Source organism: Peromyscus eremicus, chromosome 13 (genome assembly GCF_949786415.1).
Source record: "Peromyscus eremicus chromosome 13, PerEre_H2_v1, whole genome shotgun sequence".
Taxonomy (NCBI): domain Eukaryota; kingdom Metazoa; phylum Chordata; class Mammalia; order Rodentia; family Cricetidae; genus Peromyscus; species Peromyscus eremicus.
In genome coordinates this window covers 33,425,890-33,452,006 of record NC_081429.1, presented here as the reverse complement: position 1 = coordinate 33,452,006, position 26,117 = coordinate 33,425,890, and the positions used below count along the sequence as shown (strand labels likewise).

The window sequence follows — 26,117 nt, the reverse complement described above, 5'->3', positions numbered from 1 at the left end:
GTTTAATCAGACAATAAAAAGCAACTGAGGCCAGGTGTGGTGGCGCTTGCCCAATAATCCCTCAGGTCAAGCAAAGCAGGAGGATCTTCCCATTTGAAAGAGCAATACTTGGTCTAGAGGGTGATGTGAGGGACATAGCTCAGGGGTAGATGCTTAAAAATAAGTCAGCTGAGCCAATCTGCTTTGTCCTTTACATCTTTTACAATTAAGGCCAGCACGGGTCAGAAAGGTCAATGGACTTCCCCAAGGTCACACTTCGTTTTGACTAAGACTTTTCTGGTGTCCTTCCTCTGAAAGCCTGGGCAGGCTGCCAGGTCTGCTGGGCATTCACCTCTCTGCTGTCCGGATCAGCCCTTCTGACAATTCAGCCACACTGACCTGGGTGACTATCCTTGGCATTTAGGACTCCTGGGCTCATGTTTAGAAAACAAAACACTGCTCAGATATTCTGAATAGAGCTGAGTCAAGAAGCCATATGTTCTGGCCAATGGCTGTCTCGCTCAGGCAGCCACCCTGGTCCCTTCTCGCTTTCTTATTCACTCACTACAGCCTTGCAGAAGATGAGCTACCTGCAAATACCAGCAACTCCCCTGTATCAGCATGATGGGAACCCCCATAGAGGAGAATGCGCATTTGGAGAATTCATGGTCAAACAGGAAAGGTGTGATTAGGAAACTGAGATCACAAAACAAAACACACAAAAAAAACCCAAAATGCCCTAGAAAAACACAAGCAATCCATAAGATACACTAATGAGAAAAATCGATGACATTTTGCAGTCTGGATTAATGCCTGTGGGGATAATTTCCATTTTATCACCCTTGTTTACCAGACAGACATTCTTATTTGGCTGTGTGACAAATGATATGCAACTAAAAAGCATTTGGCTTTTGTTTTAATAACAGAAAAAATCCTAACATGTATTAAGCTGGAAGGGGAAAAAAAAATCACAGTACAGAAGTCACCCGCCAAGGACAAGCATTCAAACATTCTAAGAGCTGTTCTCTGTCAACCTGCATGTCCGTGTTTAATACTACCTCACTCTTTTCTGTAATATGACATGCTGATCTTTCTCTCCTAGACAAGGACCCCAAAACACTGCCCACACACCTGGGCTAAAGGGTCCCTTCCATGTGGCAAGCTGGGAGCAGGGAAATAGGGATCTGGGGCGAGGACTCCTTTCTCTTAGCTCTGGCCTCTCTTCTCAGGCCCCTTTACTCCCCATCTCTATTTCTAACCCTGGTCCTTGTCTCTGTAGTGGTTCCCAGAGGAGACCAACACACACCCAAGAAATGCAATTCGGGTTCTTTCCTGAGCTATAGTAAAGCTCTACATATTGAGATCTCCTTCAAGGGAAACTCAGATTCTCCTCTTGTAAAATAATATCTTTGCTGGTGTGAATGAGCATGTGCCTGTGCTGTGGTGGTCATATGGAGGTCAGGGGACAACCTTCAGTGCCCATCCTTACCTTCTACATTGTTTGAGACTGCATTTCTTTGATGTCCACTGCTGTGTACTGTGGGTTCCCTGGTCCATGAGCTTCTGAACGCTCCTGTTTCTGCCTTCTATCTTACCATAGGAGTGCTGGGATTACAGATGCTCACGAAGCGCTCGGCTCTGTGTGGTTCTAGAGAGCTCAACTCATGTCCTTATATTTGCACAGCAAATATGCACAGTGAGCCTCACCCACTCACAGAACCATATCCCCACTCAGAAACTCAGATTCTGTTTATAAAAAAGATAACAATTTACCGCTTTACTTGGGTACCTATTAACTAAGACTTTAGTGGTAAAACTTGGCTTTCAAGTTATTTAGTCATGTATTGAGAGATGTTACCTGGAAGAATTCTTTCATGCATCATTGTCTTTCTTGTTCAGGGTTGCTGTACTTCCATTCTCTCTAAATTCATTTAGAAGTAAATTTCACCCCCAGGAGCAAGGACTTTCAACCTACAGGATTTGCCACTGTTTCCAGGAACCACACCCAGGGCAATCCTTGTGCGCTCTTGACTTGAGACTGAACTCTCAAGCTAACCGTGACCGGTTCTGGTGACTCCAGATCACCTCCTGGTGCAAGAGGCATTGACCTTTCCCCCTGAATTCCAGGGTGCTGTTGGGGAGGCTGAGATGCTGAACCTCCCAGAGAGGAAAGGACGGAGAGATGCATACCTGGGAGAGAGTCAGCAGTACCAAGTATAGTGTATTTGTGCAATTTTCAAGGTCATCTTTTTTTTTTTTTTTTTTTTAATGCCTGAAATATAAAAGTAGTGTTGGCTGTTTCCAAGTTCTCCGAAACACTGGCCCTTTAAAAATTTATTTCCTCCAAATTATCCTCTACTGTGCCCCTCAGCAAATGATAATTCCTGCCATACCTGCTCTCTAGAATATCCCCAGGTCACAGCGTAGCTGCTGAACTTTATAGGCCAAGGGTGGATTTCTCTAGAATAAATACATATGACTTTTCCCTCTGAGAATTCAGAGACCCCTGACTTGGCATAAAATGAAACAAAACTGCAGACCTGTAAGTCTTTAAGAGGCCTCCCAGTCTAATGCTGCCCCCTCCCATTTTCCTTATCTTTAGTGTCTGCATTTCAGTTTTGTAATGTGTATGACTTTCAGCGACATTGAAATCTTTATAAACCTGGCATCATGCCATACACCTGTAATCCTAGCATTTGGGAAGCCTAGGAGGATCACTGCCAGGTTTGAAGCAACTGTGTGATACAGAGAGTTCTAGGCCAGCCTAGGTTACATACATGGTGAGACCCTGTCTCCACCAGAAAGTGGGGGGGGGCAGGGACAGAGACAGAGAGACAAGAGGTTTTTTTGTTTTTTTTGGTTTTTTTTTTTTTGGTTCACTTAACAAAGTTAAATGTTCTATTGTTAAATTTGCCATTAATATTGCCATAATATAAAAGTGTTTACCATGGTGCTCTACTTTCATTTTTTGTTGCTATGACAAAATACTCTAACAAAAGAAGATAGTTTATTTCAGCTTACAAATCTAGGTTGTAATCCATTGTTGTGGGGTAGTGAAGTCAAAGCCATGAGCAGAGAGAATGAATGTAAACATCCTTGCTTGCTTACGCTGCATTCCATTTCTCCACTACTAAACAGTTCAGGACTCCCTGCCTAGGGAATAGTGCTGCCCACAGTGGGCTTGTCTTCCCACATCAATTGACCCAGTTAAGACAATTCCACACTCTCTTTCCAGATGAGTCTAGATTGTGACAAGCTGGCAGATCAGTCACACACTGTATTGAGGTGCATTATCTGCTTAGTCCTAGCAATTTCCCCTTCTACCTATTCCAGGATAAGGTGATGGCAGGGAGGTGACAAAATGGGAGACCATTTTAATGTCCCCAACATATACTCACTGTATTTTTGACACCATCCCTGTGGTGTGCCTTTATGAGTCCTATTTAAAAGATGAACTAAAATGTAGAGAGAAGTATTTTTTTTAATGTCCCTGGCTGAGTTATCTATTACTATTGAAACAAGTCACTACTAACTGAGTGGCTTAAGGCACCAGGAACTTACCCTCTTAGACATCTGGTAGTGAGAAGTCTAAAATGGACCTTTACTGACTGAAGTCATGGTGTCATCCTGGTTCTGACTCCTTCTGGAGACTTAAGGGAGAAGTCTGTTCCCGTACTTTAAGTTTTCAGAGAATGCACACCCTGCCCTCCTTGGCTCATGGCCCCTTCCCCTATCCTCAAAGCTAGCCGGGCAGCATTTCCACCTAGCTCTTTGATTCTGACGTCTCTGCCTCCTTCCTCCTTTGTATCTTGAGTGATAGAAATACAGTTTATTAAGAAAGGGAAAAGACAGTTCAGTCTCTGTGAGCCCCTATGAGCCCAGGCTAGTTGACTGTGTGAGCCCTCTGTGAACTTTGACCCCTCAGCTCCTACATTCACCTCCTCTGCAGGATTTCTAAACTCCACCTAATGTTTGGCTGTGGGTCTCTGCATCTGCCTCCATCAGTTGCTGGATGAGGCCTCTCTGATGATAACTGGACTAGGCACCAATCTGGTCACAGGAGATGGCCAGTTCAGGCTACTTATCTGCTGTTGCTAGGAGTCTAAGCTGGGGTCCTCCCCATAGACACTTGGGAGATTCTCCTGTGCCAGGCTTCAACCAAACTCCGAAATGCACCTCCTAGCAGCCCCCCTCAAGAACTCTCCCCCTCCATGCCCTCCTATATGGGACTGACCTAGGCACTCTGCATATTTTTTACAGTTGTGTAGCTTGGTCCTCTTATGGGACTCCTAACAGTGGGAACAGTGGGCTGTTTCTGACTCTTTACTGGCATTTGGGACCCTACTCCTCATACCGGGTCACCTTGCCCAGCCTTAATACATGGGAGGTGCTTAATCTTACTGCAACTTGATACGCCATGTTTTATTGATACTCATGACATGCCCTTTCCTGGATGCAGATGGGAGAGAAGGGGGTTGGGGGATGGGAGCAGGGCTGGGGGAAGGAAGGAGGGACTGGAAGAAGAGGATAGGGGGAGGCTGAGACCTGGATGTAAAATAAATAGGTGAATAATAATAATTAAAAAAAAAAAGACAGGGAAAAGACACGCCCAACAGTCAAAATGGGCTCCTGAGCTTGGAAGACAGGCCCAAAAGCCTGGGGCCACACCCTCACGCCACCTTGTGAAAGGATCCCTGTGACTACAGAGCCCACACGGATGATCTAGGAAAGCAGCTTTACCCCCACTTCATCGCTGAATTGTATTTGCAGTGACCCTTGGTTCTGCAAGGTGATATGTTCATATGTTCTAGAGATAGCTACACCACCCTGCATGTGTCTGCTCTCACCTGATCTCAGAAGCTAAGCGAGGTTATGCCCCATCAGTACTTGGATGGGATGAATGGATATCTTTGAGAGAAGCATCATTTTCTCCTCTGAATGTCAGGAGCCCCTATGGTACTGGGCCACTCTGGTCCTCCTACAGGCTTCTAGCCTTCTATACACACAAGACAGAGGCGCGGGTTTGTTTTATGTGCACACGCGGATGTGTGGAGGTAGAGAGGAGCTTTCTCCTGAAACGTCTGCCTTTGATGCTACATATTTCATCGTAAAAACCCAACAAAGCAAACAACAACGAACCCTAATGTCCCCTGTGCTTCTGTTTACAAGCTGGGGCTGGCAGATGTTCAGCAATGATACCGGCTGGTGTTAATGAGACCACAGTAACAGGATGAGGCAGCACCCTGCTGGTGAGTTTTAGGCAAGGATTTTCCAGACATGTTGAATGAACTCAGGATCTCCCGGCCTTTGTCTTACAGGCTTACGTAGAGAAGCACGTTGTGAAGAATTATTTCTACTATTACCTGTTCCGGTTTTCGGCCGCCTTGGGTCAGGAAGTGTTCTACATCACATTTCTCCCATTCACCCACTGGAATATCGATCCTTATTTGTCCAGAAGACTGGTCATGATATGGGTTGTAAGTATTTTGTCATTATTATTTACCTATCACAGACACATCTAAGGTGATTACCTGCCTTGGTATGCAAGTATCTTGAACAGGTGGTCCTTCTTCCTTAAAACTACTTGCACGAGAATTTGCTATTTGCTCTAGTTTAGTTTAGAAAAAGCATAAAATGTGAGCGCATTTTATTTGCAAAAAACAGGCCAACCTGTGACTTCATGTACTTTGATATTCCCCCTCCTATAAGAAAACAAACTAGAAGAGAGGTAAGACACTGGGCCTGTTTTTCAGCAACACAGGGCTGTTCAAACTCGCTCAGAGAAGTAGAGTATGTTCTACACGTATAGGGAATCCAGGAATCACAGCCTCAAAGGTCTGACATTGGGGAATATTTTGGTTGTCAGGTACAACACAGTTGTGACAGTTCCCTGTTACCTTTCAAGACAATCATATGTAGCTCATTATATAGTTCAGTCCCACAAACCTATCCATCTCTGGCCAGGCCCTTAGACTGGCTGTTTTGGTGTAAACAGCTGTGTAGGGAGAGATGATTGACAGGGCCACCAGTGCCATGGATCGGGCTGTGGATCGACAAAGACCTGGGTGATTGTCTTAGTTTGGGTTTTTATGGCTGTGAAGAGACACCATGACCATGGCAACTCTTATAAAGGAAACATTTAACTGAGGGGGCTTGCTTACAGTTTCAGAGGTTCAGTCAGTTATAGTCATGGCAATACCAGGGAGCATGGTGGCATGCAGGCAGAGATGATGCTGGAGCTGAGACTGCTACCGTCTTGTAGGCAACAGGAAATCAACTGACACGCTGGGCAGTATCCTGACTATAGGAAACCTCAAAGCCCGCCCCCACAGTGACACACTTCCTCCAATAAGGCCATACCACTCCAACGAAGCCACACGTCCTAATAATGCCACTCCCTATGAGATTATGGGGGCCAAATACAGTCAAACTGCCACAGTGATGAAACCCAGAATGGAAACCCTGTTCAGGGCACTTAGTGATTCCAGCCTGCCATCTCCACTGATTTCAGCTGAAAGGGCACAGCCAGAGATCCCTGGAGGCTTGTCACGTGGTCACACATGTGCTATGTATGTGACATTTCAAAGAGGTCCCTCTGTGGTGTGCAGGAGGAAGAAAAATAGCGAAGACTGGGTGGAATGGCATAGAATATAGTGATGCTTTTGTGAAGTGCTAGGCTGTCTTCGATGATTTTTGTCTTGCGTTGTGAGTCTCCCTCAATCTCGAACAGTTCCCTTGAAATGAATGCTGATTTAGTGTCAAATAATTTGTGCGCCGCCTGCTGCTTGTACGCAATACAATTGAAGGGGAAGTTTAGGAAAAGCTTAATGACTTGGCGAGCATACACCATTTTTGTTTTGTTTTGTTTTTTGTTTTGTTTTTCTCTCTTGTAGATGCCACAGCTTTGGCAATAAGGAAAACCAGAAAAGCACAGTGTTCTTTCCAGGGAGCCCTTTGGGATCCTGCACTTTCTCAATAAATGAGCTTAAGATGGAGAAACAGCATTTTTCCCCCTGTTTGATTACTCACACCCAGCTAGCTCATACCAGTAGCACAGAGCAGTTCTGCACCCACATTTAACTCGTGCCTGCTAGCCTGTGAGGGTTTTACTGCTGTGGGGTTTGGGTATCTTTTTATGAAGCAGTCCTGAGCATCACTGCGGAGTTGAGGACGACGACGACGTGTCTAAAGAGATCAGTGTTTCCGACGGCCACCTGCTTGCCTCACAAAGAAGCTTGTCACCTGCTTAGAGAGGTGTGAAAGAGGGTCTGCACCTCACACCCCCTGGCCCGGGGTCAGCTTTATAGGGCCCAAAGATGACTCAAAATGTGATTATCTCCTAATCCTCTGTTTAAACTGCTCCCACCAGTCACTTCAAAAGATGTCTCGGCTTGTTAAATTGGTTCTCACTTGAGATTAATGACTCTTTAAGCAGAGCCAACAATAGCCAGATTGAAACCCCCTAGAACCCGCATGGAATGCAATAGAATGAGGCATCCAGGATTCTGCCCCTGTCTCTCTGAAGTGGAATCTGTAATTTAGTCTTAGTTAAATATTAAGTAAATGTCTTGATGGGGTTGTTAGACTCAGTCTGTTGGTTTGGTCTTGACACATAATAGAGGAAAGTATTGGTTTTAGTGGAGGCTAACCATGAAAAACAAAAAGCCTTCAAACGAACTCATGTGGTAGACAACTCCATCTGCCTCTCTGTAATTATCACATTATCTGAAAGTGATTCCTCCCCATCCTTTTTGTTATTGGCGTATATTCACTGTACATAGTGTTGGATTTCACAGGGACGTTTTCATGGAAGTCTGTAATGTACTTTGAATGTGCTCCCTCCATATGCCCCTCTCCTCCCCTTTCTCTCCTCCTGCCATCAGTTCCTTTAATTCCCCCAAAGAGTTTCACTTCTACTGTCATGGTGTGTGTGTGTGTGTGTGTGTGTGTGTGTGTGTGTGTGTGTGTGTGTTTATGTATCTACATAAAATCTGGCATCCATAAATGATAAAAAAAAAAAACAAAAAAACATGCTGACTAGAAGCTGGGCATGATGGTCCCAATTTGGGACCATGACCAAAAGCAACATGGGAAGGATGGGGTGTGTTTAGCTTACAGGTTACAGGCCATTATCAAGAGAAGCCGAGGCAGGAACTCAAAGCAGGAATCTGCAGGCAGGAATTGATGCAGAAGCCATGGAGGAACACTGATTATTGGCTTGCTCCTCATGGCTGGCTCAACCTGCTTTCATACAGAACACAGGACTACCTGCCCAGGGGTGGCACTGCCCACAGTGGACTGGGCCCTTCCACATCAATCACTAATCAAGAAAATGATTCCATAGACTTGCCTACAGGCCAGTCAGATGGAGGTATTTTCTCAATGGAGGGTCGCTCTTTCCATATGACTCTAGCTTGTGTCAGATTGACAAAAAGGAACCAGCACAATAGTATAGAACTGTAATCCTGGTGCCAGAGACTGAGGCAGGAAGACGGTGAATCAGAGGCCAGTTTAGGCTATCCAGTGAGGCCCTGGAGAGAGACGGGAGCGGGGGAGGCAGAGGGAGAAGGAAGGCAGAGTGGGAGAGAAGAAATATGAATTTGAGAATGAGTAAACAACTGGAAACGTGCCCACCTTCTCCACTGTCACTCTCACCCCTTAACTATTGTCCTACATCTTCTAAGACTTGGATGACAGAGATCTTTGCCCAGCTCACTCAACTTCTGATGTTTCACTGAACTTCTGTGTGGGCGGGTAATTGCCTTGAAGCTCAGGTAAGTATAAAATTGGTTGAAACACGGAGTGCAGGAGGAAGACTATCTTGAAAAATGGAGTTGGGCTAGATCTGCATGAGGATTCAAAGTATATGCTTTGCCACATCTTGACGCACAGCCCTCCATCTCTTCATTTTGTTTCACACTGATTATTGATGCTCTATAAGCTGAATATGACGGCTCACCCTTGTAATCCTAGCATTCATGAGTTTGGGGCCAACCTGAGCTATAGACTAAGACCCTGTCTCAAATGGAAGACAATAAAACAAATAGATGTTGCCAAGTCATATTCATACCACCCCAAAACTAAGGCACATCCTGACACGGCAGAATGTTAGGAATCCTGTTTCTCTTATATCATGGCTTCATCCCATCACCTATAGACATATTATTATCAGTCCCTCAGCATCCTTAGAAAGGTACCATTCTGGACTGGCTTTTTCCCAGAATCTATCCCACTTATTTGCAAAACAAAAGGAAGAAACTTAACTAGTCAACAGGCAAGAAAAATTTGCTTTTTTTTTTCCCAGACAGGGTTTTTCTGTGTAGCTCTGGCTGCCCTGGAACTTGCTCTGTAGGCCAGGCTAGCCCTGAACTCCTCTTGCCTCTGCCTCCCAGGTGCTGGGATTAAAGGTGTGCACTACCACACTCAGCTCAAATAAAAATTTTAACAACTCTTTCTTAAGACAAATAAAAAAACAAACAAACAAAAACCTCATCTGAGCTTGGCCATGCAGTTCTGTAATCCAAGCACCTGGAAAGTGCAGACAGGAGGATCAGAGTTCAAGGCCAACTACGTGAAACTTGTCTCAAAATAAATAAATGCATAAATAAATAAATAAAATTTTTAAAAAACCTATTTTAAAATCTCAACATTTTCTTTATAAAGCTATATTCTTGAGTGGACATGGGTTCCCCTAGTAGCTTTTTATCATGCACACACTCTATGCCGAGTACTATATACACCCAGAGCCCCATTTTACAAAGAAAACTAACACAGAAAGAGGTGGACCTGCCCAAGGGGATAAACCCGCTAAGTTCAGTCTGTAGTGGTCACACCGGGTCTTATCCCCTAAATCCATCCCATTCCACCTATCTTCCCTATCCACCTCAGTATGCCACTTCAGAAGGCTACTGTAGTCACTCAGAAACCTCTTTACCATTTGGTTAGGAAGACTCCACAGGACACAAGCTCCTCTCAGTTCTTTGTGCTATGGTTTCCTGTGACATCATCCTCACAGCCACCTACTGACTGCATGTCCCAGTTTTTTTTTTTTTTTTAACAACCCCATTGGAAGGCTGGAGCATCCCTGGGATCTGAAGGACAGTGAAGGTGAAGAGTTTTGGTACTGTGGTTTCTGAATTAGAGGCCCATAGAGGGAAGGCTGCCTGCTAATCTTAGGCCCAGCTTCCATTTCCTTATCCTAATTTGCAAAGCAACCAAGTGGAAAAGACTGCCTCAGGCCAAAAAAAAAAAAAAAAAAAAAAAAAAAAAAAAAGGGTCTTTTGTCCTTTCAGGGAGGTGGGGCTTTGACCTGCAGGGGACTGGGCATTTTCTGGGAAGGTAGACCTACTGCGGAACAGCTAGCCTCAGGGTACCTTCATCCTCCTGAATTCCTGTCCTGTCTTGCCACAGTGAGAGATGAGGGTGCTTAAGCCCTACATTGGTGCTTCTGTAGTCTATGAGGACTAGGAACTGTTTCTTATGCTGGGGAGATGAGGGACAAGCTTCCATACTCAAATGTTCTGTCCAGTCATAGCTAAGAGGTTCTATTTTATTTTGGCCTCTGGAATTTTCTGGAAGCCTGAGAACCTCCAGGCCAGCGCACCCCTGGGAACCTAATGGCTGTCCTCTCTGCTTTCCCCTCTGCTTTCACTGTGCAGGATGGGGCTTCCCCAGAAGCCTTGTGTCCTGGGAAACAGCAGAGGACCCCCTCTTTAACACCCTCTTTAGTAGGAGCACCCTGCCACATAGGATATCTTCACAGTGTAGCTGCTGCCAGACAGTAGCTAGATCTTTTTGCTCGGCCGATGTCTATAACTGTACATAGTAGCCAGAGGTACTGCGTTCTCTGTGGGTCTTAACCATCAGGAAACCGTGTTCCTAACCCTGGCTGCAGGTGTCCCAGCCTTTTTTCCTTTCTTGATGTCCAAAGCCCAGCCATGGCTCTGTGCTCTCCTTGTTGGGCTGAATCCAGTGCACATGCTCTTAATTCGTTCTCTATGTGACAGAGCCAGGGTCTTGACTAACTGCTTGTGAATAAATGACATTGCAGACTGTATCAATGTCAGCCACGTTAAGGGTATGCGGCTCAGTGAGACCTTCCTTAACTGGACTACATATACACTAGTGTCTAAGACAAGAGCGCTCTCCCTATAGTGAGATCCATCTCCCGGGCATCCTGACTAGTGCTGGACAGGGTGTGGACTTCAGAAATGCCACAGAATGGAGCCCGAAGGAGGGAGCGGAGATTTGAAACCAGAACTAACTGGCTGCAAGGTCTTGAACCCTCTATATCCTGCAGTTACCTTTTCCCATAGTTACAATAAGCATACTTTGGTGGTTTTGTGTATTAAAAATTGTTCTATTAATTTTGCTTTTCATTCTGTAAGGAATGAGCCACATTAGGAAAATATTGGAGTGCTCAGCATGTTGCTCACCGATAGAGCACTTGCCTAGCATGGGTTAGGCCCTGGGTTCGATCCCTAGTACCGGGGAGAAGGAAAGAAGAGAGAGGGAGGGAAGGAGGAGGTGGACATACTGTGCAAATGAAAGCTCTGTGAATCCCGCCATGTTTGCTGGCTGAGGGTTATCTACGTCTGTGTAAGCCAAAGGACAGCAGTTCAGTGAGGGTGCACTTAGAGAGCTCTTAGATCCAAAGGTTATGTGGGTGAGAAGCACGCCCACAAGCCTTGCTCCCTAGGGGTGGTGGAGGAGAGCATGAGCATATAAATTCATTGTGTGCTCTGGGTCTGTTCAGATTTAACTGGAAAAAGATGTTGCGTTTTTCTCTTTTAAAATTAAGGGTTTTTTTTTTTCTAGCATTCCCAGGCACTGAAATCAGAGTCAGGGAAACAGTGGTGGTTTGTTTGTTTGTTTGTTTGTTTGTTTGTTTTGTTTCAATTTGAAAGTGCTCTTTGGACATATAGCAGTTGGACTCTGGCAGATGGAGAATGGCATTCTAAAGGTTTTCCAGAAACCTCTAACTAGGAATTAGTAGGTTGTGAGCAGCAGTAAGCTTGCTGCCTTTTGTACCCACACTGTGTAAACAAATAAAGGCGGAGTCAAGTGTGAGAGATGACATCCTGGTTTGCTTCAATTGTCAGCTGGACACAGTCTAGACTCGTCTGGGAGGAGACGCTTCCACTGAGGGAAGGTTGCCTACATCAGGTTGGTCTGTGAGCATGTCTGTAAGACATTGCCTTGGTTAGCAATTGATACAGGAGGGCCCAGCTCACAGGGGGCTGTACCATTCCTCACACAGATCTGGGCTTTATATAAAAGTTAGCCAAGCAGAGACTGAAGAGTAATCCTGTAAATAGCCTTCCTCCATGGTTTCTATTTAAGACACCTAACTTGAGTCCCTGTGCTGACTTCCCTGAATGATGACTGTCACTTGGAACTGGAAGGTGAAACACCAGTGGTTTATCATAGCAACAGGCTGAAACTGGAGCAGATTATTTCTTTTATTAGACTGTAAGAAAGGATGAGAATATTACACCCTCAGTTTAATATAGACTCTACAATTGACGGCACATCTATAACATTGCGTGAGGGCTTCTCAAACAGGTGGTGTGAAATAAAGAGAAGCTGAGAGGCTGGAGAGATGGCTCAGCTGTCTGTCCTTTACTAGTCTATAAACCTAGATTTATAACGTGGAAGTTGTTCAGAATGTGTATTAAAGATGGGATTTCATGTTCTCCGGAAAAGTCTACCTAGCAACAAGGAATGCTTGACTCTTTATCCTATAAGGCAATCAGAAGGTTTGTTTGTTTGTTTGTTTAAAGGATTAAAATATGAAAACCCTGCCAAGGTCTGAGTTACAGAAAACCAGCTGCCTGTCTTTAAATAAAGCTATATATCAGCAACCTAAAATGATGTGTTGAAGGATGCACCAACCTGCCATCTAGCTCTCTTGGGGATGCTCATATTGAGTGCGTACGCAATTATGAGAAATATGTCTAGGAGATTTGATGTGAGAGATAGGAAAACATCGTAAGGAACTTTTTGGAGTGTTTTCTTTAAAATTAAAACATAAAGAGCCATGCATGTGTTAGCCCCTGGTTCAGAAAACGTGCACGGTAAGTGGGACAGAAGTCTTGTGAATGAAATCATCTGAAAAGCTAAGGTGACTGGTACCTAAATCAAAACCTAGACAATCATAAATACGCCTTTGTGGTCATTTGGATATTTGTCAATGTTTGCTATTTGAAATCAATGTATTATGGTTACTGATGATGCTGGGGATTGAACTCGGGGCATTGCACACACTCAGCGTGTTTCTGTTACTGCATTGCACCACCAACAACTATACTGAGATTATTTGCCCGTAAATGGTAAATGTTGATACAACCATGAAAACCAGCTTAGTTGTCTTTGAACACATCTCATAGACCATTTTCTAAATCTTATAGTCTTCCATGTATAGCAAGCCTAAGTATCTTTCTGTTCTCTTGGGGGTGAATGGTCCTTAGCACTATAGGTGTAATACATTTAGTTATTCACAGCGACCCTTTGTCACTAAACTGTCTGGGCACACTTTCGCTAAGTCTGAAAAGAATTATAAGAGTGCACTGGCCCTTTAAGATGAGCTGTTTATAACACAGTGTCTCTGCCAGCTCTTTCACCTGCACTTTGGAAACAGATGGCTGTAAGCAAATTAGAGAGAGGTAGTGTAGCATTTCTGTCTCTCTAGACAGGATGTCAAGAGCCTGTGTAGCATGCCTGTAGAAAAAGATACAGGAGCCAGGAGTCAGCGGTCTTCTTTGTAAGAGTAATATTTTAGTGATTCCGCAGGAGCGTGCCCTTTCGAATGTACTCTTAAGCACGTTTGACTTTGATTTGTATGCATTACTGTGAAGGGACTGAGAATGGGACACTAAGAACACCCAGAGCTTGTTACTGAGCCAGCCCTTTCCTGCCATCTTTGTCCTACACTGGCCCCAAAGAAATGTCTCCTTGGCAGAAATGAGCCGGATGCTCTGGCTTCAGCCTCACAAAAGCTCAAGGTTGTTTTCCAGAACTTACCTTGTACTACTTATACCAAAACTTTTTATTTTTCCTTTAATGGTTAAACATAACAAAACAATTAAAAAAAAAAAAAAAAGAGTTTCACTATGTAGCCCGGGCTGGTCTTAAACTCTAGATCTGAAATAGACCTCTCCTAGCTTCCTGCAGGAATCCTTCTGCATGAAGTCACTCACCTAAATCCTAATTTATTCGTGTTTGTCAGTGGTAATGCATAGCCAAGCACCTCCACAAGCCTTGCTCAGTGTAATTTTGTGTTTTACTCCCAGTACGCAGCCCTTAGCCCTTGACTTTACAGATGGCCTTTCAGAAAAGCATCTGAAATCTTTCTCCAGCAGAGTTGCATACGAATAACAGAGCCTCTCTGCCTTTAGGCTGGTAGTTAATATACTAGCTGGAAAAAGGAAGTCGAAATTGTAATATCATTGCTCACATCAGAGTGGCGTTCTAATGGCACTCTTGTAAACTCATAAGCATTAGGTAGAACTGTAATCAAACATAATGAGCAAAGCATGCAAAATATTTAATGGTTCCCTGTCTTTCCTCGTAATGTGTTTCAGGGCTGCCCTTTTCCAGCCGTAACTGGAGCTGCCCAGTACCTCTTTCTCAGCTGTGTCTGGACAGCCTCCCACCCGGCTTTGTTACTTTTATAGCTCATAAGCAATATTAGTTTTGAGAAGTACTATGCTGCTTGAAAATACATAAAAACTTAAATTTTCTTCATACACCTAAACTTTAGATCAACTGCATCAGATAACTATGTGTTCTACTGTATAGATGGCTTATTTGCTTATTTATTTTGCAGTGGCAAAAGTTCTGCCCCTGACATATGCCTCAGCCTTCTCCTATATATGTTTGCATATGTATGTGTTTATGTATATGTGTACAATATCAAATGGATATATGTGTATATGCAGATAGTTAAATTGAGGTTATGCAATCTTATTTATTCATTTATTTTGGGGGGTGAGTGTATGTGTGTGAGTGTGTGTGTGTGTGTGTGTGTGTGTGTGTGTGTGTAAGCACGTAGAGGTCAAAGGACAACTTTGTGGAGTTGATTCTCTTCTGCCACCTTGTGGGATTCGGGAATTGAACTCAGGTCATCAGACTCTTTTCTCTGGCCCAGTGGTTCTCAACCTGTGGGTTGTGACCCCATTGAGAGTAGAAGGCAGTTGAACGACCCTTTCACGGGGGTTTCCTAAGTCCAGTGGAAAACAGATATTTACATTACAATTCATAACAACAGTAGCAAAATTACAGTTATGGAGTAGCAACAAAAGTAATTCTGTGGTTGGGGGTCACAACATGAGGACCTGTATTAAAGGGTCACAGCAATGGGAAGGTTGAAAACCACTGCCCTAGCCTCTCATTGAGCCATCCTACCAGTCCTGATGTCAAGCAGTTTGAAGTGAATGTGGTGGCATATGTGTAGACAGGTAGATGAATGACTTGTTCATTCTCATTGTTTCATGTGTTTGTTAGATCATAAAAAGCAAGACTTTTAATCCAAAACAATGAGTGATCTCTCAGAGATCTCACAGGGAGAGAAAGCAAAAGGAGCCATGGAACAAACCCAATCAATTTGCAATGTTCCTGTCAACTGCATCTTTTTTAAAAAAAACATTTATTTATTTGTATGCATGCATGTGTGTACGTACATGTGTGCCATGGCATTCATTTGGAGGTCAGAGGACAGCTTGTGGGAATCCGTTCTCCCCTTCCATCTTGTGGGGCCTAGGGATAGAACTGAGGTCATCAGGCTTGGCAGCAAGTACCTTTACTCCTGAGCCATCTCACTGGCCTGGGCCCATTTGTCTTCAGATCTCATGCTGATGCTTTCTACAACAGTGGCTAGCATGGAATTACCTAAGGAACCAGGGATGTGCATTTGTTCATCTAATAAGGATCTATTCTGTACTATACAGTAGCCATGTTATATTCCAGAGAATTCTAGAAGCACTCCTTCTGCACAGGCCAGGATCATCTTTATTCTTCACTACCATACTCCCATGCTAGGGATCAAACGCAGGACACTGTGCCTGCTAGGCTAGTCTTCTACTACTGAGTCATTCCTGGCCCCATCCAGGGCTCCCTCCAGATACTTTTTTAGACTTGAAGTCCATCCTCCTCACGGGATCTATTTCAAATGCCAAGCGTGAACTTTCAAACACATTTTAGTGGTCTAGCACTTTAAAATTACCACTGAAGGATTTTGCTGTTGAGCCTCAACCCAAGTCAAAGCCTTTAGCCTTTCCCAAATCTGTCTGCTCTTGTTTGTGGAATCACAGAGCCACTGATGATGACCTCAAGCCTCCAAAGCTTCCTGGTCTCTAATCCTCACATGTGCACATTCTATTCCATGCTTCTTTGCTGGTGTTCCCTGACTTCCATCCTATCCCCATCTCCTGCCTGCTGCCCCAGGACTAGCAAAAGCATCATCTCTACAAATGCCACTGACTCCTGCATCTGCATCCTGCCATGTGGCTCATTACCCTCTTTTGAACCTGACACCTGGCAGGAACTCAGTTGAGTCCTGGGTAAAATAAATAAAGGTTATTTCTACAAAGACAATTTAAGAGGCCAGTATGGACTGTGTAGTAAGACCTTGCCAAAAATAAAAAAATTGCGTCAGATCTCTTTCGGTCTATGTATGTAAGATGCATATGAAACATTTGGGTCCCATCCCCAAGAGATCTTGTGTGTGTGTGTGTGTGTGTGTGTGTGTGTGTGTGTGTGTGTGTTTACAAAATTTAAAAACATCTCAAATCTGAAACATTTATTGTCTCCAGCATTTTAAATACAAATTATCAGCCTAGAGTAATCCTATATTACTCTATATTACATAAAATCTTGAAATGAGAGACCTGGCGTTAACTGTTTTTTGAAAAGCATCAGCTCTCTGCCAAACTATTGGTGAGCCACAACTTATTAAATGTATTTATCTATTAAACATTACACAAAGGCCCACCTTGTGCTGAGCACGATTCCCGGTGATGGGAATCAGCCACAGAAAAGAACAGGTTCCATCATGCTCTCCTGGGACCCCGTGTAGGCAAAACAGACCGTGACAAGCCACAAGGCAATGGAAGATCCCTTGAGTCATGTTCGGGACATGGTCCGAGCCGCCTTCCCCACTTTAGAAAACTGGGCACTTCATACAAGCTCTTTAAACTTAAGCCTTGGTAGGTAAGAAGCACCCAGCTGTGTGAACATGGGGAGGGGCGAGCATCCTATCTCAAGAAAGGAACAAGAAAAAGCTCAATGCCTGGAGGAACGCGAAACGATGATAATGACTGGGCAGAGGAAGACATTGCTTCTGGAAGCTTCCAGGATTCTCTCTGCTCCTGATAGGCCTCCCACAGGATTCCTTCTGTCTCCTTGTACAACGTGGAGCGAACTGCTTGGGTCAGACCTGAGCTCAGCTGCGTCTCCACCATTGACATCCCTGAGATGTTGCTTGTCTCTTCCCTCAGTGGGTACCTCACTTCTCAAATGTGTGAAATGAGAATAAAAGAGGTGGTCTCTACTCCGGACTGTGATGCTATTAACATCCATGTCTATGCGTGTAAAAGCCACTGAATCTCTAGAGGCGTTGTTATTTCATTCAGTTCACCAAATAAAAGTATTTGGGTGCCTGAGGAGAGCCAGGTACTGTTTGAGACTTTGAACAAAAAAACAAGTCAGAGCATCACTCAGGATGAGGATGAAGCTAATAAGAGAAATGTATAATAGGCCAGACATGGGGTATATCCACCCATAATTCCAATACTTTCAAGGTAGAGGCAGGAAGTTCAGAAGCTCAGAATCACCCCTGGCTTCATAGAGAATTTGAGACTGGTCAGAGGCATGTGAGATCCTGACACAGACAAAGAAAAATATAGAGAGGGATGGCATTGCAGCCCAGTAGTAGAGCCCTCCCTGAGCTCATGTGAGGCCCTGGGTTCAGTCTCAGAAGCTGCAAGGAAAATATTAAAGAAAACTCATAATGTACGGTCTAAGTGTGAGCAGGGTTAAGTTCTGTAAAGAAAAATGAAAGGAACATGGGGTAAGGAGTGAGATGTATGTGAAAGGTAGGGGGTATGCTGTGCTAAAATAAGGTGGCCTTTCCTAAGAAATGTCGTTTGGGTACAGGCTTGACTTACAATTTATTTGTCACACTCAAATTGTCTAAGCTATTCTAGAACGTTTGAGATTTATGAATATCCTTTCACACTGATTTCTGTTTGTTCATTGGGAAGCCAAACTTCCAAGTCTAAACAGCCTGGCAGGTAAGCCTTACCAGATAGCTAGATTTTAGAAATCGTCAGGCCATCTTTCCATTGGTGTTACCATAGGTCTTTAAAATAAAACATGTGCTGTAATTCGAATCTGGTGAGGTATTGCATCCGGCAATGGTTCTGTTCACTTCCTTTCATTGTAACCATTGCATGAACCTCGGCCTTATAGTGGAATGTGGAGACGGCCTGAGGATAAGAATATGTCCCTGTGCCCCAAAGGCATGTTCTGGCAGGCTCCCATCAAACCTTTCTCATTAAAAAGGGTCATGGGGAGGTTACTGCCCTGGCTATAGCCCTGTTTGGGAGATGTGGGTGGTGTGACCAACAGCCTCCCAATAACCTCTCAATAACTGGAGTTAATCACTCACTGGCCAAGTAGGAGCCAGTGCAGAGCATCCTGGCTCTCCTGGGCTGCCCCAATCTCCTCCTCTGCTCCCTGCAGTGAGCAGGCGTCAAGCGTCAAGCGGGAGCTCTCCCAGACCTTTGTCCCTTCCCACTTAAAGACTGGCTCTCCAGGAGGGAAGTCATCTCACCCCGTGGGAGAAGGGCTTTCTTCTCTACCCTGAGAATCCTTATCACAAAGACCAAAGAGGGGGAGGAAGCGATAGGGGGAAAGACAGGCTTGCTGAGCAAACATCTTCGTAGCCTAAGGGAATGGGAAAGCTGGTTTTCAGGGATCCTGGGCTAAAGAATGCTTATGTGTCTGCTAAAGCTTTTCAGATTCTCTGTCTTGGTTTTAAACTCCCTTCATTCAGGAGTTAGCAAGTTATGTTGTTTGTGGTTGAACTCAGCAACTTGATGTCTTTTTTGGGGGAAAGGGGTGGTAAAAAAGATGTTGCTAAGCGGACAGCATTAAGCCTCAGGGTCAAGCGAACTAGTCTTTCAGTTAATCTGCCAGGGAGGTGTTCATCCCTGAGATATGAGAGCCTCCACTTGAATGTCAGAGCCCATGGAAGAGAGTCACAAGGCGGAGGCAGCCCTCTGGAGAGAGCCTAGATCAGGAACCAGCACACTCTGATCTGTGAGGTCCATGGTCCTGGTGGTGTGGTGATGGAAAAATAGGATGGGGACCGGTGAGGACTGTGAATCCTAACATTCCCCCGAAGGCCTCTGTTTTTACCTCGGGAGGAAGAGAAATGAAGTAGAACCAAGGGAGGAAGGCAGCTGAAAGGATAAAGAAAAAGAAAAAAAAAAAAAGGCAACAGTGGGTACCTTTTGGCAGGCCCTGCCAAATTATGCCACGAAGCAAAACGCCACACGCCACCGAGTTAGTGGTTTATTGGGGGAGGGGGACAGCGAACCAGGGAAAGTCCATGTCGGAGTGGGGACATGAGAGAGGCAGAAAGAAGGACAAGAGGAAGAAGAGAAGCAAGGGAAGAAAAGAAGAGGCAAAGAGGAGAAAGGCCAAGAGACAAAAAGAGCAAGCTGTGCCTGGCGGGCACTTTTAAAGGGTGCACATGCCGCACAGCGGATGGTGGAGAGGCACCTGGTGACGGGTGATGATGTAACTGCTTTGGCGACAGAGGCAGGCTGCGGCGGTGGCATCATCAGAAACTAACAGCACCGAAGAACAGATGGAGTTTGACAAACATGCTGTTGATTTTGAGAGTATCAAAATCACACACACATACCTATAAGTCTAGCACTCAGGAGGCCGAGGCTAGAGGATCCCAGAAAACTGGAAGCCAGCCTAGACTATATGGTGAGGTTCAGGTAGGCCAGAGCGACATAAATGAGACCCTGCCTTAGAAAATTAAATACTCAGTGTCTAAATTTTAAGACAGTTTTGTTGTCTGTAGTTGACAGTCACTCCTGACGGTGAGTACCATGCTGATGGTGGTTAGAAGTGAGTTTGAAACGGGCTTTTCCCGGGGTTGGTAACACAGCCCGTGACATCAAGTGGACAATGGAAATAGATGTTGGGTAAATCACTGGAGGAGTCCATTTGGCTGTGTCCCTGGATTGCCCGAGCAGACTCACATCCAGGGTGCCCTCCCCAAAACTGCGTCATCTTAAGTGAATTTTCTTCCCTACTTCCTGCAATTATGCATCTCATAACCTTGTTAGGCTTCATATTGAGTTTTTAATCCTCATATGTTCTCTTCGCTCTCCATTTCCGTTCAGTGTCTAGCTGGTAATTCAGTTTGTCCGCGGGCTGCTGATGACTGAGCACCTCATCATGGGCTGATACTTCCCCCACATATATGTGGCTCTTTTAACATGAGGAGATGTGGCTGGTAACATCCACTTTCTGGACAAAGAATATATAGACCTAAGAGCCTGGAGATGATTGCCTATTTGTCCTTGCCATTTGGTTCGTTGTTAAAATGGAAACCCTGAGAGGCTGGAGTTTTCTCTGACAGGCTCCTGAGCTTCTCCAACACTGTTTCCCTCTTGGAAGAAGTTTTAATCCTGTTGGTTGTAGCAGGAGTTGCATGAGCTGATACCATGAGTCCAGACTTCTTTCAGAGCAGTGCAGCTAGCTGTTCGTGGGGAAAGCAAGCCCCGAGGCACTGTGGATGTAATTCAGAACCGGGATGGGCGGCATTGCTGTTAGATTCCGGAGTCTAATCACTTAGAAATCAGTCTTTCTTATTTCTTTGGTGTGGCCATCCCTCAAACCTTTGCTGCCTTCCAATTGGAATGTGGGCCTGTGACAGACATTCTCAGGCTTCAGCTTGAGTGGCTCAGCATATAGAGAGGCCCTTAAACATAAAAAACAAAACGAAACACCTCTTTATAAAAGGCCAGCATGAAAGACATATCTGATCAAATATACAAGGACAGTTGGTGGTTGGCCAGAATACTAGGGCCCTGAGTCAATGACTTTAGCCTCAAGTCGGGCTCTTGGTTGATGGGGTCAGCAAGAATGAGTGGACCTCTCTCCTCCATCTGGGGGCTTCCTGTGTAAAAGGCCAAGAGAGGGAAATATAGCTGCATCTCCTCTTGTCTTGAGATAATTCAAGACTAGACAATTTTGGAAGCTAGACTTGTTCTAGGATATACTGACCTGGAATCCCATTGGACGATATCCATGATTTTCCCAACTAATTCTGTCCCCATCCCCAGCAAATTTGAGACACCTTACAAAAACTCAAATAATTTAGCCTACAGAGTTATTTTCTTATTTTGTGAAGGATTACAGATGTTTGTGCTTGTGTTGGAAGGGGGTATGGGGAAAGCATCTATTTTTATGACCATCTTCTTAGAGACAAATCTTTTCTGAGTCTTCACAATGAAACAGAAGTTTCCCTGGGTACCATTGGATTCTACTTGGATTCTGAACTTCAGATAGCACATAGTATGAATGTTTGGCTTTGGAAACCCTATCTCGTTATGTATAAGGCTGGCCTCAGACATAATCCTTTTGCCTCAACTGTCCATCTAATGGCATGAATTTTAATAGCAAAAAATTTAAAAGATCTTCTAAGTCTACTGAGCACCAGATCAGAAAACAAGAATTTGGCTAACATGGAATGTATGTATATTTCCTGCTGGCTTTTGTTCATTCACTATATCCTGGTGTAGCTTAAGTTTTCCTGCCTGGCCCACAGTCAGGACAAATCTCTCTCACCTGCCAGACCCACAGCCGCTCAGACCCGACAAAGTAAACACAGAGACTTATCTTGGTTACAAACTGTATGGCCATGGCAGGCTTCTTGCTAACTGTTCTTACAGCTTAAATTAATCCATTTCTATAGATCTATACCTTGCCACGTGGCTTGTGGCTTACCGGCACTTTACATCTTCCTTGTCCTGATGGCGGCTGGCAGTGTCTCTCTGACTCAGCCTTCCACTCCCCAGCTTTATTCTCCTCCTTGTCCCGCCTACACTTCCTGCCTAGCCAATGGCCAATCAGTGTTTTATTTATTGACTAATTAGCAACACATTTGCCATACAGAACATCCCACAGCATCCTGGGCTTGTTGTAGGGATTGAGAGATAGAATATCCATACATTAGACACAGTCACATGTAAAGATAAGTTACCTCTAGTCATAGGTAACTGTAATTGTAATAACACAAGTTTGATTCCCAAACAGTTAATCTGCAAGATGTTTTATTTCTTTAGTTTAAATATATACATCTTAGATTAATCATGTTTCATATATGAACTCACAGGGGGCTGGGGAGATAGCTAAATAGGTAAGTGCTTGCTGAACAAGTATGAGGATCTGAACTTGGATCCCTAGCATCCATTTAAAAGCCAAGCATGGGGCCACGTGTTGATAACCTCAACACTGGAGGATAAAAGTAGATCCCCAGAGCTTGTTGGCCTCAAGTTTCAGGTTTCGTGAGAGATTGCGTCTCAAAAGACTAGGAAGAAGACGACACAGGACATTGATCTCTGGCCTTTACATGCTTGTGCATGGGCAATTCACACATGCACATGTTTACACACACACACACACACACACACACACACACACACACACACATACACCACATATATAAGACCATGGTTTCATAAATGTTCCATTAAATGTTCCACCAATTTAAAGAACAATGTTAAAGGAATATTAATACGAGTCACACGACTAGGGAAGACTCTGGGAGGAAGTTTTGCCAGCGATTGCACTTTGAGAAAGACTCGGGAAAGAGTCAACTCGAAGCACATGAGAAAAACCTCCTCAACCGGTTTGGCAGGAGGCCCACAGGAAAGACGCCATCCAAGGTCTGTACATAGGCCACTTAAAAGTTTGCCAAACCAGATTTGACAACACAAGAGAGCTAGTCATTATGCTGCTCTTGCTGCTTGATGACCAAGGATGAACTTGGCTGCTTGGGGAAGGCAGGTCGTTGTTATGTGCATGAAAATCTCTAATAGCCCACAAGATGCACCATGCAAAGCGTGCCTCTTTGCCACCCTAGAACTCCATCTAAACCCTATCAGACTTACCAACCATTTTCCCCTGTGCCTACACACATTTATATGTAAATCCATTTTAAAATATGCAAATAGAAGCCAAATATATTCTCAACCGCATCTTGGTTTTCTCATTTAGCTGTAATTATGTTTAAATGTGCGTAATTTGTTTAGCCAGTGTCCTATCATGCATATTTACAGTTTTCAGGCTTTTGCTGATGCTTGATGCTCGCTCATTTGAAAGAGGTGTTTCTGTATAGTTTTCCTTTCATATGTGTTACGTGACTCCTAGGACTGAAAATCTCGGTAAGGGCTGCTTAAATGTGCTGTACACCCAACATGGAGTAAAAGATTGGTCCCAGCCTTCTGGACCATTCCTTGGTGGGACAAGCATTTGGTAGTATGGTGCTATTGTGTTCCCCAAAACATTTGTGCACCCTAATAAACTTATCTGGGGTCAGAGAACAGAACAGCCACTAGATGCAGAGGCCAGAAAATGGTGGCACACACACACCTTTAATCTTGGCATTCCAAAGGCAGAGATCCATCCAGATCTCTGTGAGTTCAAAGCCACACTGGAAACAGCCAGGCATGGTGACTCATGCCTTCAATCCCAGGAAGTGATGGCAGGAAGCAGAAAGGTATATAAGGTGTGAGGACCAGGAACTAGAGCCTGGTTAAGCTTTTAGGCTTTTAGCAGCAGTTCAGCTGACATTCATTTCGGATGAGGACTCAGAGACTTCCAGTTTGAGGAAACAGGATCGGCTGAGAAGTTGGCGAGGCGAGGTTAGCTGTGGCCTGTTCTGTTTCTCTGATCTTCCAGCGTTCACCCCAATATCTGGCTCCCATGGTTTTTTTTTTAATAAATATTTTTATTTTATAATTAATTTAATTTTACATATCAGCCATGGATTCCCCTGTCCTCCCTCCTCCCATCCCCCAGCCTTCCCCCATATCCAACCCCCATTCTCGCCTCCTCCAAGGCAAGGTCTGTTTTTTATTAATAAGACCATTTGAAATTCGTGCTACATGGTAGTTTTCTCACCAAATGTGAACGTCTTCATCACTCAGCCCCTAATGGCCTCCACTGAGATCGAGATGGTTCTAATGCATTAAGGTAGAACCTGGGCTATGTGAGGACCCATCTCTGTTTTCAGGTACTGTATCTGCTCCCATCTGACTTACAGGTGTAGTGAGTTTGTCAGGTGCTAGATGGTGGGACGCAGTAAAAAGATGGTGTTTGAGCCGGGCGGTGGTGGCACACGCCTTTAATCCCAGCACTCGGGAGGCAGAGCCAGGCAGATCTCTGTGAGTTCGAGGCCAGCCTGGGCTACCAAGTGAGTTCCAGGAAAAGGCGCAAAGCTACACAGAGAAACCCTGTCTCGAAAAACCAAAAAAAAAAAAAAAAAAAAAAAAAAAAAAAAAAAAAAAAAAGATGGCGTTTGAAAGGTCAAGTTCAGCTCCTCTGTTCTACTGTTGGCAAGACATGTCTACATGTCCGGTTCTACATCTGTAAAACAGAGGTAATGTGAACATCACAGTCATGCCATCCCTACACAAGAGTAAGCTGTTGTCTGTCAAGGGCCTTGAAGTAACTTTCCTGATATACACACCACATCTCTGCATTATTAATTTTTGTACCTTTAGTGTTTCTCTTCAAAACTTCATCAGCAGGTCTGAACTTGATCAAATGGAATATTGGGAAGAATAAGCATCATAGCTGAATTATTTCTTTTTTCTCACCTCCCATTTGTGCTTTGGCTTTATATATATATGTTTTGTTTTGTTTTTGTTTTGTTTTGTTTTGTTTTTGTTTTTGTTTCTGTTTTTTTAATGAGACAGGGTTTCTCTGTGTAGTCTTGGCTGTCCTGGAACTCACTCTGCAGACCAGACTGGCCTTGAACCCACAAAGATCCACCTGCCTCTGCCTCCCAAGTGCTGGGATTAAAGGTGTATGCCACCACCGCCTGGCTGCTTTATGTATTTCTATAGAACTCGTGTATGTAAGGCCTGGCTTTCTGTTTTCTCCTGTGGTATGAGGTGTTTGCTCCATTTCCTTACTTTGATGCCTCCGGCTTGAGTATATTTTTTATTAGTTTGAAACGACAATTGTTTCTTCCATGGACTCCCACATACAAACTCACACACCCCTACAGACCCCCATCACACACACAGTTAAAGGGCTCTGTTTATTTTTTTAATTATTGTTATTAATAAAATTAAATCCAGAAGTCTGAACGGACATTCACCATTTGAGAACTTTTCCTGGTGGATGGTAGGCCTCTAGAATGTTCCAAATAACTGCTTTTAATTCATTCCCTAAAGCAAAATGAGAGGCTACAGAGCAGGGTGTATTCCAGGAGGGATACAAATAAACAAAACAAAACCGAACTCCAAGCCAACAGGACCACCAGCTAAGGAGGCCTGGGAAGTTGTGGACTTGTAGACTCCATGACTGCAACATGATCATAAAGAAACTTCCACACCCGTGATCCTGAGGAGATAATTTCTCGGTGGGTGGATTCCATGGTGTCTGGGTGCTCTGTGGAACTAGGGGTCAGCAGAGGGGCTAAATGGGATGAGGAAATGAATATTCATAATCCCAATAGCTTGCTACTAGTGACACCAGGAGTCACAGGCATTGTCACTAGCAACATTGTCAGTTTGGGAACAAGGGCATTCAAGGACACGTAGAAGAGGCCCATTCTGAGCTCTGGTTTCTTTCTTCCTGTATTATTATGTGTCTGTGTGCATGTGCAAGTGTGGCACACACATGTCATGCTCTGCACGTAGAGGGCAGAGGACAGCTTTCAGGAGTCGATTCTCTCCTCCCATCTTGCTGAGGAAGGATCACTCTTTTTTTACTGTTCTTTTTTTTTTTTTTTTTTTGGTTTTTCGAGACAGGGTTTCTCTGTGTAGCTTTGCACCTTTCCTGGAACTCACTTGGTAGCCCAGGCTGGCCTCGAACTCACA

At 44.3% G+C, this 26,117-nt stretch overlaps 1 protein-coding gene across 1 annotated transcript in view; it reads left to right on the top strand.

Moving 5' to 3' along the window:
• Sgpp2 (sphingosine-1-phosphate phosphatase 2) overlaps positions 1-26,117 on the top strand; it is a 110,629-nt gene that overhangs the window by 47,065 nt on the left and 37,447 nt on the right. The window contains exon 3 of the mRNA XM_059278509.1: positions 5,310-5,456. Within this exon, the coding sequence (XP_059134492.1) occupies positions 5,310-5,456 (147 nt within the window). The remainder of the gene's footprint in view (positions 1-5,309; positions 5,457-26,117) is intronic.